Source organism: Macrosteles quadrilineatus, unplaced genomic scaffold, assembly GCF_028750875.1.
Source record: "Macrosteles quadrilineatus isolate MER2022 unplaced genomic scaffold, UCM_ALF_1.0 Scaffold_5__1_contigs__length_97177068, whole genome shotgun sequence".
Classification (NCBI taxonomy): Eukaryota; Metazoa; Arthropoda; class Insecta; order Hemiptera; family Cicadellidae; genus Macrosteles; species Macrosteles quadrilineatus.
The window spans coordinates 70,508,936-70,526,638 of NW_026542598.1; the positions used below are offsets into that span (position 1 = coordinate 70,508,936).

General features: G+C 38.4%; 1 protein-coding gene across 2 annotated transcripts in view; it reads right to left on the bottom strand.

The window, feature by feature from the left end:
• Positions 1–17,703, bottom strand: part of LOC128993929 (cubilin-like) — a 100,652-nt gene that overhangs the window by 24,655 nt on the left and 58,294 nt on the right. The window contains exons 42-52 of one of the 2 annotated variants that reach the window (XM_054418053.1): positions 11,066–11,256; positions 10,624–10,755; positions 9,550–9,758; positions 9,233–9,408; positions 7,860–8,099; positions 6,546–6,719; positions 4,821–5,014; positions 3,816–3,981; positions 3,007–3,234; positions 2,104–2,195; positions 959–1,165 (exon numbers count right to left, since the gene is read on the bottom strand). In XM_054418053.1, the coding sequence (XP_054274028.1) occupies positions 959–1,165; positions 2,104–2,195; positions 3,007–3,234; positions 3,816–3,981; positions 4,821–5,014; positions 6,546–6,719; positions 7,860–8,099; positions 9,233–9,408; positions 9,550–9,758; positions 10,624–10,755; positions 11,066–11,256 (2,009 nt within the window). Of the gene's footprint in view, positions 1–958; positions 1,166–2,103; positions 2,196–3,006; positions 3,235–3,815; positions 3,982–4,820; positions 5,018–6,545; positions 6,720–7,859; positions 8,100–9,232; positions 9,409–9,549; positions 9,759–10,623; positions 10,756–11,065; positions 11,257–17,703 lie in introns of both variants that reach the window. The other variant, XM_054418052.1, reaches the window with a different exon arrangement.

Here is a 17,703-nt window from a genome sequence, read left to right on the forward strand (position 1 = left end):
TTTTCGAAAATTATTAGCTTCTTTTCATCTTGTTTGGTTAGTACCCACGTTTCAGATCCGTAGGTAACTATAGGCAGTATAATAGTCTTATAGACTTTTAATTTGGTTTTTCTGGATAACAGTTTACTTTTCAAAAGGTTTTGCAAGGACCAGTAACATCTGTCACCACTGAGCAGTCGTGATCTAATTTCAGTTTCTTCTGTGTTATATTGATCAATAATTATTCCTAGATACTTAAATTCTGTACATCTTTGGAAGGAGTAGGATTCTACTGTCAGAGGAAGATGTGTTTGTGGTGGATTTCGTCCTACTATTAGATACTTGGTTTTATTTTCATTTATTGTTAAGCCTATTTCTTTTGCTTTCCTTATAAGTGTTCCTGCTAAAACTTTTAAATCACTTTCATTTTCCGCCATGAGAGCAATGTCATCAGCATACGCTAGAATATTTATCTTTCTCCCTATTTCTAGTCCCGGGTTGCATTGGTTAACTTGTCTCAAACTTTCTTCTAAAGCTAGGTTGAACAGTAGAGGTGATAGTCCATCCCCTTGACGAACTCCAGTATTTATACTAAACTCTTGACTATATTCATTGTTAATTCTCACTTTGCACTTGGTTTCTTCATTGCATAGCCTTAAAATCATTAAATGTAACTTGACAAGTAGCTAGACTACTTTATAAATAGCAACATACGAAACTCGTAATAATTCAAAGCTAACCTAACCATTAACAAGTACCACATTTGTGTCCAACCTCTCATGCAGAATATTTTATAATGGTTTTAGGATACACATTTTATGATGTTCTGAACCAATGTTTAAATACACAAACTACATAATTTAAGACCTCTTCCACAAGAACTGATGTCTTTTGATCCAAATAATCACAGGGAGGAATTTAAGAAAGTAGAATACCATGCAAAGACACAAACTAGAATTTTTCAAATCATCTCACTAACCTTTATCTGTGCATTACTTTGCAGCTTAACTAGCCAAGCACAGTCCATGTTGGCAGGGTAGCCAGAAGGGTAGCCAGGACTTTGTATGAACTGATCAGAGATGTTCAACATTCCACCACAAGGGTCAGTTTTGAACTTGATGGTCAAATTTGCCTTCGAAGGTGTCACGGGCTTGTTTCGCCACTGATACGGAGTCCTCTTTTTGGCCTGAAATAAGATTTCAATTTTCTTTTCGTGAAAGTATTGTTTTGTTTTTAAACTAAAGATTATTATAGTGTCAGGCTTAAAAGAGTTACAGTAGACTCCCTCTTATCCGGACACCTTTTAACCGCACATTGGTTTAACCGGACTACACTCAGCGGAAATGACATCTCTATAACCGGACGATTTTTATTACAGTAGACTCCCTCTTATCCAGACACCTTTTAACCGCACATTGGTTTAACCGGACTACACTCAGCGGAAATGACATCTCTTTAACCGGACGATTTTTATCAGCACATCGGTTTAACCGGGCTAGATCGGCAGGAAGTGGGAGGTACTGAAACCATTCTTCTCATTGGATTGATTTGAGACCAGTGATAACTTCTCTAAATACAATGCTCTCCTAAATATAAGTCAAATACTGTATACAGTATGCATTTAAACGGTTTTAACAAGTTTTTGGGGACGTCAGTTTAACCAGAAAACCCTTCATCTAGACTGGCCTCGGTCCCGAGGAGTCCGGATAAGAGGGAGTCTAATGTAACTAAAAGTTAAAACCAACCAAAAAAATACACAAAACACAAAGAAAAATATTACTTTTGTTGGATATTCCACAACAGAAAGACCTGTCTCAATGTTTGAGCTACACTGAACTAAGATTTTTACTTTGAAAACAGTAATGTGTTTTTATAGTAATCAATGCTTACACACTTACGAGTCAAATGTTTGAAAAACTAAAAAAAAGTTATTGACTTTACATTTATTACTCATATTTTCATTCATTTGGTAGAACGGTAGAACTGTAGACTACATAAATTATGATAAAAATAAACGGACCATATAAAACCATTAAAAAACTCTTCATTTCAGTTCTTTGACTTGGGGATTTGTCTTCTGAACTATTTAATAATAATCGGCTATAATAAAATTAGATACTGTACCGTAATTGTTGTTTTCATGAATGGATTGCGAACAACTGTTGGTGATTTCAGTTCTTCATTCAATTGCAAAGAGTAATATGGGTTGGAATCAGCTGTAAAGCATGGTACAATGTCTCGTTATGTCAAAAGAATAAGCCTACTGTACTTAAAAATAAACGCAGTATAAACTTAAATATTTACATCTCCATAAAACACCTTATATAGACAGTTCTACAACCTTGTTAGGAAAATATCCAGTGATAATATTTGATTGTGAACTTTTTTGTAAGAATTTCAATTTAGTGAAAGGAAATTAAGATTGTTTACAGAAGAACTCCGCTACTCCGACCTAGGCTAGTCGGACTCAACTCCTTGCTTAGTCTGATTGTGCCATCTCTTATCAGTGACAATGTTATTGCGGTAATCTCAAAACTATTTACCATGATCCCGCAATTGCAGCAACAATCTCGGTTATCTCCTACAATCACAAAAATCATCAAAATATCATCATAGTTTTCCGCAATCACGGAAAAGTTTGTTCTCATCCTCTGTGATCGTGTCAAAATGAAAATATTTATCGTCTTTTACGGTCACTGGAACATTATATCTTCTTCGACGATCGCAGCAAAATAACTTCCCCCGTGGTTGTGTAGATATTGTGTTAGGAAATTACAGAGACCTTATCGTAAAAAATAAAAAAGTAAATTAATCAAAGACATACACAAATTCAAGAAAACTTGCGTTAGTGCAAGTTTACTAAGCTGTAGTCACATGATGAGGTCAAAAAGATGTGGTCGTGGAAGACCATATACATATTGGCCTATATTATGTATATTTTAAAATTTATTTTCGAATCATCAGCAATTAACATGTTGTAGACTTTGACTCTCAACCTTTGTCGTTGGTACATCTACTAACACTCACTCTGAGTATAGACAGTGAGCTGGTCACTAGCACTGCTGTAGGAAGGCAGAGTAGTGTCAGAAGAGTTCCTGGTGTTCAGAACTCCAGTGATGGTGATGGTGAAGGTTGAGGGGATGTCTGCCTCAGCAGGGTTCTTGGTGTGTGTCCACTCACAGAAGTAGTACGAGTAGTTGTGTGAGACAGCGTCAAAACTCACCTCACCACTGTCACCCAGCTTGCCTCCACAAGCTGTAAGTAGAGTTTAGGTTATGTTTAGGGAGGTATTTTCATAAGATAAGCTGTATTACTGCCAAAATTCATGAAAGTTAAAAAAAAACTGCCTAAAATTACAAAGCTTATAAAATATTACCAGATTTTAGTAGCTTTTGTAACTGAAATAAAAAAACCGCATGCTGAAAACATTTTGGTCCTGTCCTGGTATTGAGAGGTGATTTTAATTTACTTTTCTAATTTCAACCAATCAGTCAAATTACTTTAACAACACTGATTGAAAAAAGTTACAACATATTATTTGCTTTTGTAAAACCCCAACTACCTGTCGCCAGATGTCACTTAAAGACAGACGTATTATTAGTATTACAGTATACATAAAACAGGGGAGCCAGTGATGACTGCAGTCATAAAATAGTGCAAGTGGATTATTTTGAACCAGCAATCCCTGGCAATAAACCAAGGTCAGATATGAAGAAGATTTGATTTTGATTTCCTACTTACATAAAAACATTGTTGTCATGTAATTTTAGTTACAGTACACTAGCAATTTTTTGTATGCTTTCTAATTTAACTAGATTAGATATGGTTGTAGTTACCATCAGGTAAAAGCGATGAGAACTGTGCTCTCATTCCACGATGGGCACCGCTGATGGAGTCCTCGTAGTAGTTGACTCTCAGTTTGTTGCCAAAGGAATCTATGGTTTTCTCTGGAATTCCAGAGTCTGGAGAGAGAGCTGACATGTAAGTGCCTCCACTGTAGAACTGGAAAAAAGCAATTTTAAGTCTTTGGATACAGTTGAAGATGCAAAACGTTCCCCTATAGGTTATTACACAGTGAATCATGATGACCACAGTAAAAGCTATTTAGGGAGGTAGCTATTGCCATAGTCTTCAAGGTAAACCTAGATCTCAGATCACTATACTCTTAGTGAATATCTTGGGGAGTAGTTATAACCGTTGTCACCTAGGCCCAAGACCACTAAATTTAAGTGGATATCAATCATGGAAATATCAAGATACGGGTTACCTATACTTAAACAAATTTCAATATTTGGAAGAAGTAGCCACTACTTTAGTGACCGTGTTAAGATGGTGTTCTGTGTTATATGTCTGCGTTTAGCTAGGAATGGATGCTTTATTGTGGTGTAGGTTGGTAGTAAATTTCCCCGTAAAATCCCCTTCTGTCAAGCTTAGAAATCAACTTATTGTCCCGTCTTTCTCCCTCCAATTGGCAATTCAATGGGACTGGATAGTTCCAGACAGTGCTGCTATCTGTGATTGTTTCAGCAAACTACGCAAACTCTCGTCATAACGCAGCACATCACCGGACGTCATTTGCTATTTGTCAGACTGAAATATTTGAAAGACAAACGGGTTTGCTCGACGCTGCGCCGCCCTGGGGCTACCCCTGCCACTGGTGCGCTTAATTAACAACGAACATGTTAATTAAGTAGCTATTGATAAAAATTTCCCTACTTTAGGAAACCCCCATCTATCAGAATTGTCAAATGGCTGTTGTAGGGTAAAGTGACTGCTAGACAGTCTTGTTGAAATCTCAAGTACTATCCTTAGAGATTCACTTAGGTAGTCAAGTAACTAACCGAAACTTTAAACTCATTCCAATAGTTGACTCCCTTGGGCTCCAGGTCAAAGTCTGTTATCTTGAGGGACACCCTGCGGCCCTCTGGCACAGTGATGATCCAGGAGCAGAACAGATAGGTGTGTCTGGGCGGAGGGTTGGGGTAGCCCGGACTCTCTATCACACCCGACTCTGCGTTGATCTCGTGGTAACATCCTGCTTAAGCATAATTCATGAACATATGAAGCATTTGTACAGTCTAAAGAAAATATACTCCAATGAGAACTATGCGTAAATTAAGGTCAAGGTAAATCAAGTCCTCTAGGTATCCCTCCTCTTGGCCAAGAGGGTAGTTTAATTATGAGGCTGTACTCATACTTCATCCACTACTACACTAGATGATTCTCGCGCAAAAATTAGTTTTGTCATAAAATAAAATCCTTTTTTTTTTAACTTTATTTAATTTACAATCTGTTCAAGTTGAACAATAAGCAAATGATATAAATAGTAATACAAAAATAACTTGAAGAACATGAGCTAGTGATTGACCACCGTCAACACTAGCAAACAAAGAGAATTTTGATAACACTTAGCCGAATCTGAATGGTAGGTCCAATATCGTATGTCGCTTCAGTCTGTAAATGGTGTTGTGATTGTCCAATAAATTAAGTGCAAGATGATTTGAATGATTTTCCAATTTTATAATGTATTTTTCACTATATTTTGTAATTTCTTCTTTTACTGTTCGAATTTGAAGATCATTGTGAAGTGTTCTGTTGGTAACAAACCAAGGAGCGTTGACAATTTTACGTAATAATTTTGATTGGTAACGTTGAATAATTTCAATGTTTGAGGACTTGCTGATCCCCAAAGCTGAATACCATAAGTCCAAATTGGTTTTAAAACTGTTTTGTACAGTAACAATTTATTTTGTGTACTGAGTTTTGATTTAGATCCAAGAAGCCAACTAAGTTTAGTTGTTTTTAAATTTAGATGTTGCCTTTTAGTCCAGATATGGGCCTTCCAATTAAGCTTTGCATCTAAGTGCATGCCCAAGTATTTTATTTCCGTTACTTGGGGGAGGTGAATATTGTTCATGGATACTGGAGGACATGTAGCCTGATTTAAGGTAAAAGTAATGTGTGCTGATTTATTTTCATTAATTTTGAACCTCCATGTTTTAAACCAATGAGAAATTTCATCCAAGTTTAGCTGTAAATTTGCTGTAGCTTGAGCTGGATTGTCGTGGACGGATAAAATCGCCGTGTCATCTGCAAATGTAGCAACCATAGTGTTTACACTTTCTGGTAGGTCCGATGTATAGAGAATATACAAGTATGGTCCAAGCACGTTTCCTTGGGGGATTCCTGATTCTATAGGGTAAAGGTCAGTTAAGTAATTTTGATGTTTAATTTGGAAAGTTCTGTTGGTAAGATATGATTTTAAAATAGGAAAAACTGAATGGGGTAGTAACTTCTTAATTTTGAATAGTAAGCCAGAGTGCCATACTTTGTCAAATGCCTGACTGACATCAAGGAAAGCAGCAGAACAAAATTGTTTGTTTTCCAAACAGTTTCGAATTGTATGAACAACCCCATGGACCTGCTCCACGGTGCCATGTCTCCGTCTAAACCCGAATTGGTGTCCTGGAATGACATCGTCTTCTTCAAAAAATTTTTAATACATTTTAATGACCTTAAAAATTACCAATCTTAGCCTTGAATTCTAGTCTGATTAATCAACTTACTTTGTCGATGTGCGTATACAGTGATAGCAAACTTCCTGTTGGCGTAACTGGCTTGAGAGCTGGAGTGGAATCGAACAAACACTTCATTCGAACTGCTGGGAGGTATCAAGGCAGTTCCATTTGGAATGGACAGATGTCGTCCACAAAGCTTTGTTGGGGGTGGGTTCGGAGAGTCTGCATAAAACAGGAACATCTTTCAGAGAAGACGGTAAGAGGTTTATTAACTAGTTGCTTCAATAAACACATCTTAAATAAACAATGTCACTGAGTCGGTTATTGGATTCATTCATGAAAAATTCTAATTAAATGGTTAGATTAAAGGTTTATTACAATACCTGTCATGCGGTTCCCAAAGTAACAATTAATTGTGTTAACCCTTACCGCGTTACAGATATGTTGGGTGGTCTTGATTGTAACATAGCTAAAAAATATTATTTCCCAAAATTCAAAGCTGATTCTTTATTTGATAATATTATAACAATATAACAAAAATAAAACCAATATAATAACGAACGCAGCGTAGAACGAAGTTTCCCGCGGAGTCTTTGAGTTAACTAAGCACTTGCGAGTTAAGTACGTTCACAGCTCAGATGTCTCTCAAAGCAGGTACCGGCAAGTGTAGTGCGCCGCCATTTTGAACAATTGGAGGGCGGGGAACATTGTTATTGTGATTTTCCTTCACGTGATATGTTCTCCAATAGCTGCTGCAATCTCTCGGCAAAACTGGGAACTACAAGGACCAGCCAATGCACTCAGTATTAAAAGGTGAGTATAGTCGTCCGTAGCGTTTTGAGCAAAGGGAATTTTGGCGGGTATATTCGTCTACAGCGCGGTAAGGGTTAAATGTTTTGGCGAGATGCCATCGTCAAAAACTTTAAGGGCCTAGGGAATACATTAAATCCACTTGACTAGCTTAGTTGACAGTTTGATTAGAGACACCAATTCGACATACAACACATACAACATGTAAACTTATAAATTTTGTGTAAAGATAGGAATGAAGAGATCAGAAAAAGGATATTTGAATATCAATATCACGTAACCAGATAAAAAAATCCATCTTAAAACATAGCTAAGATGAAAGAGGTGAGGACATGTGAGAAAATTTGAAGAGAGAATTCCTTGAGAAACTGAGTTGAAAATGGAGGAAAAGAAACTGAAAGAACCGTAGAAAAGGTTGGTAAGTGGAGATGTAGATGGATGTGAAGGAGAGAGAAGTGAAGTGAGATTTAGGTGGAGATGAAACTGTGGAAGACTAGTTGACACTCAGACTCATGAAAAATCTGAGGTATAAAAATTCTGTTATACATTCACCTTTGTCCACACTGTTGAAGAGTGGATTGATGTTGTCAATTTCTATATAATCATCACCGTTGCTACAGTTATCACTATCTTCTCCCAGCAGCAGCTCTGAGACGTTGAAGGTCAGCTGAGTGTCCATATTGCTCCCCACAATTCTCCAAGTGCAGGATAAGTCTGGCAGGTAACTGTAGGGGTACTTTGGTGAATACAGTGTCACCGAGCTCTTGTCAAAATATGTCCCTCCACAGGTAGCTGTAAAAAATTGAGTATTCAAAAAAAAACTGTGGAAAGTGTAAGATTATATATCAATAAATAACACATTAAATATCCATTTGAGTATTTCTCTGGTATAGAAGGATTAATGTAATAATATTTAAGAGGGTTATCTGTACATTCAGGTTTCTAAAGAGTTCGAAACTCGGCTAAAAAGGCTTGAATATGACACTAACAATGTGAGGAAAAATCAACACAAGTAAGGATCACTTTGGGTGATTAGGTTACTGTGGAAAGGGGGGTGTGGACCCTTTAAAAAATTTTAGAGCTAAAAAAAATATTAAATTTAACAGCTCACTTGTGTGAACTAAATGTAATCATAAACATTTTCTAATTCATGAGAGGTTCTCTACCCCCCTCCCCCCCCCATAAAATACTCTTTCTAAAGTCTTCTTTAGTGTAGCTTTGGATAATGGTTATTCTGAAAACAAAACAGATTTTTTGGAATCCTACTAATATTATAAATGAGAAAGTTTGGATGTATGTTTGTGACAAGTGAACGCGAAAAATACTGGTCGGATCGGGCTGAAATTTGGCATGATGATAGCTCACATTCCCGATTAACATATAGGCATATTCTTATTTCAAGAATCCTTTCGGGCTCCGCCCCAGTGGCTCTGGAGTTTCCCATGCTAACCTTAAGAGAAATGGAATTATTGAATCTTAACAGCTGTTTCAATTAAACAAGTTGATTCTGTTCTATGATGTTCAATAGCATTAAAGTTACAAGGATTGCCAACAGGGTGCAGCACTATTATTTCTTTTACATTTATGACAACAGCTAATTTGCAACATATAATACTAAATTGGAATTAGCTTAAACAACTTTTTTAGATATATTTTTTTCAAAATTAGGTACGGTATATATAACTCTTTTTCCAAGGGATCAGGTTAAAGCCTTGTCTTATTCACAACTATGTTTTATATAAATCATATTGAAATTTACTAGCATTTACTCCAAAAATGAATAGAATCTTAATACACAGGACCTGACTAAAGCCAATTTCAGTGACAACACTTGTATTTCACAAAACCCAAATAAAATCATTATAGGTGATTTTAGATGAAAAGCAAGAAAAGTGTTCCTTGTACACCTAATAGATAATGCTTACCGATTCTAACGATAGCACCAAAACCATTGTTCGGCGTGTCTGTATCCGTAAAGTACTTGATGTACATTCTGTTTCGGGTTGTGGTCTGACTCGGTGGGGTTCCCGTGCACCATTTCCCCAACAGTGGGGACAATTCAGAGCCTCCGTCATGTATTTCAATGTACTCTAGATTACAGCTGAAAAAGAAAGTTAGCAGTTTATGTGCGCTCTTTGTAGCATTTAGAGAGTTTTAGATGTATTTATTGAGAGGAAGTCTACAGCACACACATAAGGCAGTTCTACATAAATTTTATTTGAAATAACCAGCAAGAACTCACCTTGGTGCATACTTGAGATCGAATCTGTTGACAAAGTCCAGCGTGACGGCTTCTCCCGGGGGTGCAGTGACGACCCATGTACAAGTGATATGGGGTGTCGACGGAGGCTGCGGGTAGTTGGGTGAACTGATAGAAAAGTTGGTCATAGTGCCCAGCTTGATCTCATGGCGGCAATCATAATCCACCTCTGCATATTGGAGGACTATACCCTGTGACACACCGTTTGATTGAACTTGAGTTATTTTGTATTACCCATTGTTTTAAGGGTAAACATAAAACAATATTTTTTGTTATAGAACAAAAGTTATAGAACCTTATAACAATCCTGTTCTCATAACTCAATCTTGCTGGTGCTAACTCATCCAAGTGTATCTGGCCCTACACGTTCATGCAAAATTTTATTAAAATCGGACCAAAATTACTGTTATTGTGTTTACGGATATTAATACACACTTTTATACATTAAAAAATAAATCGGTCCCAGGTGAAGGTCTTGCCATGCCACCTATATGGTAATTTCTTCTTTTCCGTTGGGAAATTAGCTAAAACTGAGCTTGCTCCGTGGTTAAAAACTCGACCAAAAGTATGTATTGTGCAAACTTCTCTATTTTCAGTATTTTCACCCCACGCTGTAAATAAAACATGTGATTGGAATTTCTTCCATTTGTTTTGATTTTCTGTTTATATTTTGTTGCTATTTCGTCACCAACATGGCAGCCCATGAGGCCCATGTTAATTTTTTTATTTGAAATTAATTTTTAGTGCTTTTTCTATCCTATTTTAATTTATAAAGGGATTCTGCACATCTACAGGCAAATATTAGACTATCAGTATGCGTAGATTTTCTCTGCGATGCACAGCAGCTGAGAAAAAAGGTTTTCAATAAACATACTTGTCTATTATAACTATATAATGTTTAATGTTGACAGTTATTATTTAATCTCTGTTTTGCTATTGAAACATAAGTAGTACCAAAGCGGTTATAAGGCAGAAGTAACTAAGCAGACTTTTTGTACAAATTTGTACAAATCTTCCAGAGTACAAATTTACGAGAGTCTACTGTAAATGACTTACCGGAGCGCTAGGTCTAGCACTATAAGAAATATAGGCTCTGTTAGAAGACGTCTCTGGGACTAAAGGAACTATGTCTCCGCAGTACTTGGTCTGTCCGAGCGGAGGGGAGTCTTTGTAGCCTCCATTGCGAATCTGCAAAAACACAAGGACTGTTTTAGTTTCAAGTTATTTGTTGTTTCATTTTGAGCTTTAACCACTGCACCATCTGTGCCCAAAGTCTAACGCTTTAAATTATAATAAACTAAACTACAGTATTAGTTCTTTTTGGTTTGAACAACTACACGCTCAGTAGTAAACCTCATTAAAAAAGGTTTAATCGATTGATTAACATTTTTAAAGCTCTAAAATCAACATTACAATAAAATATTATTTTAAATGTCACAAACGTAATAGATTTGGCTTTAGCTACAGTATTTCTAAAAAATTATATTCAAGACTTTACCATTATGAAATTAGTAATGCAAGAATCTTGTCCTAGTTTTGGCAAGTCAAACTCGGAGAAAGTGAATTTGATTGTTCGGCCTGACCGAACTCTTATCTCCCAGTCACAAGTTATTTTGTTTGTGGTCATATTTCCTTTGATGTGCGAGGTGTCCAAAACTCCATTGGGGCCAGTCAAAATGCCTCCGCATTCTGAAAGAAGACACATGGACACATTTTTAAAATTGTAAAATTAGGATCTTTTAATTGAGCGGAGCGAGCGAAGCGAGCGAAGCTCTTATACGTCGACTTTTATGCATTTCGTAATACGCAAACTCCTCCTAGACGGCTGAATCAATCGTTTTCAAATTTTGCATGGTGATAAAGACCATATCGGTGAGTGCCAACATCTATATGGCGTTAAAAAAGTCTCTCAGGAATCCGTAGAAAAATGAAATTGAAAATCACATTTTCTTAACATTAGTCATATGGGTTGCTAGGTAACCATGTTGGCTGAATTAAATAACAAGTAAAAAGTAAACGAAAGATTTGAAGTTTTAGGATGTGTTCATAATAAGCCAACTACCCACAGTATACTAGGAAATTACAAATACAGTACAAAAGGAAAAACATCACTTGTTAATATTGAGCAAAGATTATACTTAAGATTACTCGATACATTGTAGTCAAGGGTAGCAGTGCGAAGTCTAGGATCTGTTTATGACGAATACATTAAGGTATCTGCAATCCTAAAATGCATCCTATGGGAAGGGAAGGAAACAGGTCCGTGACGTAGGAAGTAGTGAAGGAAGTAGTAAAGGCAATCATAAAATGCTATGGGAATAGAGGGAAACAGGTCCGTGACGTAGGAAGTGATATGAAGGAAGTAGTAAATGCGAGCAGTCCGGAGTGTGCGGACTGTTTATGACGATAAGATTAGGGTATCTGCAATCCTAAAATGCTATGGGAAGGGAGGAAAACAGGTCCGCGACGTAGGAAGTGGTGAAGGAAGTAGTCAAGGCGAGTAGTCCGGAGTGCGGGAACTGTTTATGACGATTAGATTAAGGTATCTGCAATCTTTAAGTGCAATGGGAAGGGAGGGAAACAGGTCCGCGACGTAGGAAGTGGTGAAGGAAGTAGTCAAGGCGAGCTGTCCGGAGTGTTGGAACTATTATGACGATTAGATAAGGGTATGGGCAATCAAAAATGCTATGGGAAAGGGAGGGAAACAGGCCCGTGACGTAGGAAGTGGTGAAGGAAGTAGTCAAAGCGAGCTGTCCGGAGTGTGGGAACTGTTTATGACGATAAGATAAGGGTATGGGCAATCCTAAAATGCTATGGGAAGGGAGGGAAAGAGGTCCGCGACGTAAGAAGTGGTGAAGGAAGTAGTCAAGGCGAGCTGTCAGGAGTAAGGGAACTGTTTATGGCGATTAGATAAGGGTATGGGCAATCCTAAAACGCTATGGGAAGGGAGGGAAACAGGTCCGTGACGTAAGAAGTGGTGAAGGAAGTAGTCAAGGCGAGCTGTCTGGAGCGTGGGAACTGTTTATGATGATTAGATTAAGGTATTTGCAATCCTAAAATGCTATGGAAAGGGAGGAAAATAGGTCCGCGACGTAGGAAGTGGTGAAGGAAGTAGTCTAGGCGAGTTGTCCGGAGTGTTGGAAATGTTTATGACAATTAGATTAAGGTATCAGCAAACCTAAAATGCTACGGGAAGGGAGGGAAACAGGTCCGTGACGTAGGAAGTGATGAAGGAAGTAGTCAAGGTGAGCTGTCCGGAGTGTGGGAACTGTTTATGACGATTAGATTAAGGTATTTGCAATTCTAAAATGCTATGGAAAGGGAGGAAAATAGCCCGCGACGTAGGAAGTGGTGAAGGAAGTAGTCTAAGCGAGTTGTCCGGAGTATTGGAAATGTTTATGACAATTAGATTATGGTATCAGCAAACCTAAAATGCTACGGGAAGGGAGGAAAACAGGTCCGCAACGTAGGAAGTGATGAAGGAAGTAGTCAAGGTGAGCTGTCCGGAGTGTGGGAACTGTTTATGACGATTAGATAAAGGTATTTGCAATCCTAAAATGCTATGGGAAAGGAGGGAAACAGGTCCGCGACGTAGGAAGTGGTGAAGGAAGTAGTCAAGGCGAGTAGTCCGGAGTGTGGGAACTGTTTATGACGATTAGATTAAGGTATCTGCAATCTTTAAATGCAATGGAATGGAGGGAAACAGGTCCATGACGTAGGAAATTGTGTAGGATGTAGATGTGTGGATTTATGTATCTCCAATACTACGGTGCTTTCAGAGTGAACTAATGATTTTCCCCGAGCAAAGCTCGGTCCCCAGGTACTATAATCAAATGACGACACTAGCTTGAGGTTCGTGACGTATGAAGAGGTCAAGGAAGTAGTAAAGGTGAACAGTCTGGAGTGTGGAAACTGTTTATGACGATTAGATTAGGGTATCTGCAATCCTAAAATGCTATGGGAAGGGAGGAAAACAGGTCCGCGACGTAGGAAGTGGTGAAGGAAGTAGTCAAGGCGAGTAGTCCGGAGTGCGGGAACTGTTTATGACGATTAGATTAAGGTATCTGCAATCTTTAAGTGCAATGGGAAGGGAGGGAAACAGGTCCGCGACGTAGGAAGTGGTGAAGGAAGTAGTCAAGGCGAGCTGTCCGGAGTGTTGGAACTATTATGACGATTAGATAAGGGTATGGGCAATCAAAAATGCTATGGGAAAGGGAGGGAAACAGGCCCGTGACGTAGGAAGTGGTGAAGGAAGTAGTCAAAGCGAGCTGTCCGGAGTGTGGGAACTGTTTATGACGATAAGATAAGGGTATCTGCAATCCTAAAATGCTATGGGAAGGGAGGAAAACAGGTCCGCGATGTGGGAAGTGGCGAAGGAAGTAGTAAAGGCGAGCTGTTCGGAGTGTGGGATCTGTTTATGACGATTAGATTCAGGTATCTGCAATCTTAAAATGCTATGGGAAGAGAGGGAAACAGATCCGCGACGTAGGAACAGGTGAAAGAAGTAGTAAGGTGAGCAGTGTGGAGTGTGGGAACTGGAAACCGTTTGTAGCAGTTTTAATGTATCTGCAATGCTGAAATGCTATGAGAAGGGATGGAAGCATGCCCAAGACATAGGAAATTGTGAAAGAAGTAGTAAAGTCTAGCAGTACGGACAGTGGGGATGTTTGTTGCAATTAGATTCACGTATCTAAAATACTAAAATGCTATGGAAAGCGATGAATAGGTCCACGACGTAAGTGGTGAAGGAAGTAGTAAAGGCTGGCAGTGCAGAGTGGGGGAACCGTTTGAGCAGATGGATAAGTGAATTTGTAATACTTAAATGCTATGAGAAAGGAAGGAAACAGGCCAATGACGTAGTAAATGGCGAAGGAAGTAGTAAGGCTAACAGCGCAGAGTGTGGGAACTGTCTTTGGCAATTACATTAATGTATCTGCAATCCTAAAATGCTATGGGAAGAGAGGGAAACAGGTCCACGACGTAGGGTGTGGTGAAGGAAGTAGTAAATGTGAGCAGTGTTGATTTTGGGAATGGATTAATGTATCTGCAATGCTAAAATGCTACGGGAAGAGACTGTAGACTGTAATATGTTAAAAATGATTACGAAGCACAAATCGATACATATTTTCGATACATGCAATCGTTTACAATCGAAATTTACAACTGAGTTAACAACATCTGATTTTTACTCCATAGAGGCTAAAAACGATTTTTACTCCCTAAATATTAAAAATGCTACTTTAGACCCGCAGCGCATGCATGAAAAAATACTGTTTTTACTGCAGTAAGACAAAAACAATATAATATAAACCCTTGATGACTCCGCTCAATTTTGTGGATGCCTCTGCGAACGCCACCTAGTAACTAGATTAGACCACATATTAGATCCATTCTACACCATCTTAAGGTAAGTAATTTGAGGTTCAGAAGAAGCATAAGTGTCTTACTTAAAGTATCATAAACACTCTTTATGATAATTTACCACCTTGCAAGAGAACTCAATAGCTGAACTAGTTAGCTGACTCCTTGAATAGGCTTACAATATGTTTTGATGACAATATTCACAAGTTGTGTTTTGCAAGTCAATGAATGAACTGCCTCCAAAAAGGAGAATTGGAAAGAAACCATTCATATATTCTGTGTAACAAGTAAAAAACTCCTATTGCAGCAAACCTGCAAACTAAGGGCATTCAGCTACTCAAAAAGTTTGTATTTAAAATAGTTTGAAATTAACACGTTCACTGCGGCCTACTATACAGTAAATGCAGCACTGCGCTTTTTCACTAGCATTGCCTTGGTCGGTGTGGGCCCAGCATTTGCCGGGCAACATTTTTATTGTCGCCGCGTGTTGTCAAATCAAATTGAACTGTATCATACTATGTCAGTGCTTTTTGAACAGTGTAGTGTGAGGTTTTGGGCTGGATTTAGTGACATACGATAATATGAGGAATACGATAATGACTGTGTGTAGCATTGTAGAAGGAACCTTGTTTGAGACCTTTTTTGCAGTACATTTTAATGGTATCTGGGTACTTTGTCCCTGCGTTTCCTTCCATTTGGCAATACTGAGGGCCTGTTAGCACTATTGTTTAGTGCTGCTATCTGATGGGTTCTTGCAAAACCAAAACTATGTCAACGACTGGAACACAATATATATAATAAGCCTCTCCTATTGGATGAAACTAAATCTAAACGTTTTTGCACACTCATCCAAACAGCGAATAAGCTGTTCCCTCACCCGGCCCTCACACAACCACGGCGAACATGTTAAACTAATATTGCAGCCAGGTGAACTCCCAATACAAATGAAGAGTGACTCAATGAATACAAAGGATTGTTGCTAATGTACCTCTTAGCAAAGTACAGTCATCAACCAATGCTATGAAGTATAGTCATCATTGGACCTGAGGGCATGTCCCTTCCCGACTAAAACCTTATGCTGTCAGTGACAGTGAAATACTCTAATTGAGCGTATACTATAACGTTTTGTGTGTTTTTTGTGTTAAAGTGGATGCTTTCATGAGTAAATGTGAGTAAAATAGTTATGAGGCCAATGGTGTTAAATAGTTAAGGTTGGAAGTTAGAATACTGATATTTTTAAAGCAATTATTGCCATTATTTACATGTACTAATGTGTATGAAAAAAATAATCTTTTACTTGATTTGATTCTGCTACCCTAGCCAAAATAAAATTACAACATAAAAAAAAATAATGATTTTTTTTTAGTACAAACCCCCCTTCCCTTGCCTTCCAAACCCATTTGCCTATGGCCAGATAGGTTTGTTTGTGAACTCATTGAAATTGAAAGTTTGATAGATCGAGTTGTTGCACTTACAGACTGACATACACTAGGTGGCGTTTGCAGAGGCATCCACAAAATTGAGCGGAGCCATCAAGAGTTTATATTATATTGTTTTGGTCATACTACAGTAATACCAGTTGTTTTTAAAGCATGCGTTGCGGGTCTAAAGTAGCATTTTTACTCTTTAGGAAGTAAAAATAGATTGTATCTTCTATGGAGTAAAAATCAGCTGTTGTCAACTCAGTTGTAAATTTCTATATTGTAAACGATTGCATGAATCGAAATATGTATCGATTCGTGCTTCGTAGTTATTTTAACCTACAGTCTACAGTCTCTTCCCATAGCCTTTTAGCATTGCAGATACATTAATCCATTCCCACACTCAACACGCTCACCTTTACTACTTCCTTCACCACCCTCAACGTCGTGGACCTGTTTCCCTCTCTTCCCATAGCATTTTAGGATTGCAGATACATTAATGTAATTGCCAAAGATAGTTCCCACACTCTGCACTGCAAGCCTTACTACTTCCTTCACCATTTCCTACGTCAGAGACTTGTTTCCTTCCCTTCTCATAGCATTTTTGGATTAAAGATACATCAATCTAACTACCACAGACAGTTTTCACACTATGCTCATACTTTACTACTTTCTAAGCCATTTCCTACATCGTGGACCTGTTTTCACCACTTTCCATAGCAATTTAGTATTTTAGATACGTTAATCTAATTGCCACAAACATTCCCCACACTCCGCACTGCTAGCCTTTACTACTTCTTTCACCATTTTCTATGTCGTGGGGATGCTTCCATCCCTTCTCATAGCATTTCAGCATTGCAGATACGTTAATCTAACTGCTACAAACGGTTTCCAGTTCCCACACTCCACACTGCTCACCTTACTACTTCCTTCACCTCTTCTTACGTCGCGGACCTGTTTCCCTCTCTTCCCATAGAATTTTAAGATTGTAGATACCTTAATCTAATCGTCATAAACAGATCCCACACTCCGGACAGCTCACCTTGACGACTGCCTTCACCACTTCATGCGTCTCGGACCTTTTCTCTCCCTTCGCATAGCATTTTAGGATTGCAGATCCCTTAATCTAATCGTCATAAACAGTTCCCACACTCCGGACTGCTCGCATTTACTACTTCCTCCACCACTTCCTACGTCACAGACCTGTTTACCTCCCTTCCCATAGCATTTTAGGATTGCAGATACCTTAATCTAATCGTCATAACCAGTTCCCACACTCCGGACTGCTCGCCTTTACTACTTCCTTCACCACTTCTGACGTCACGGACCTGTTTCCCTCCCTTCCCATAGCATC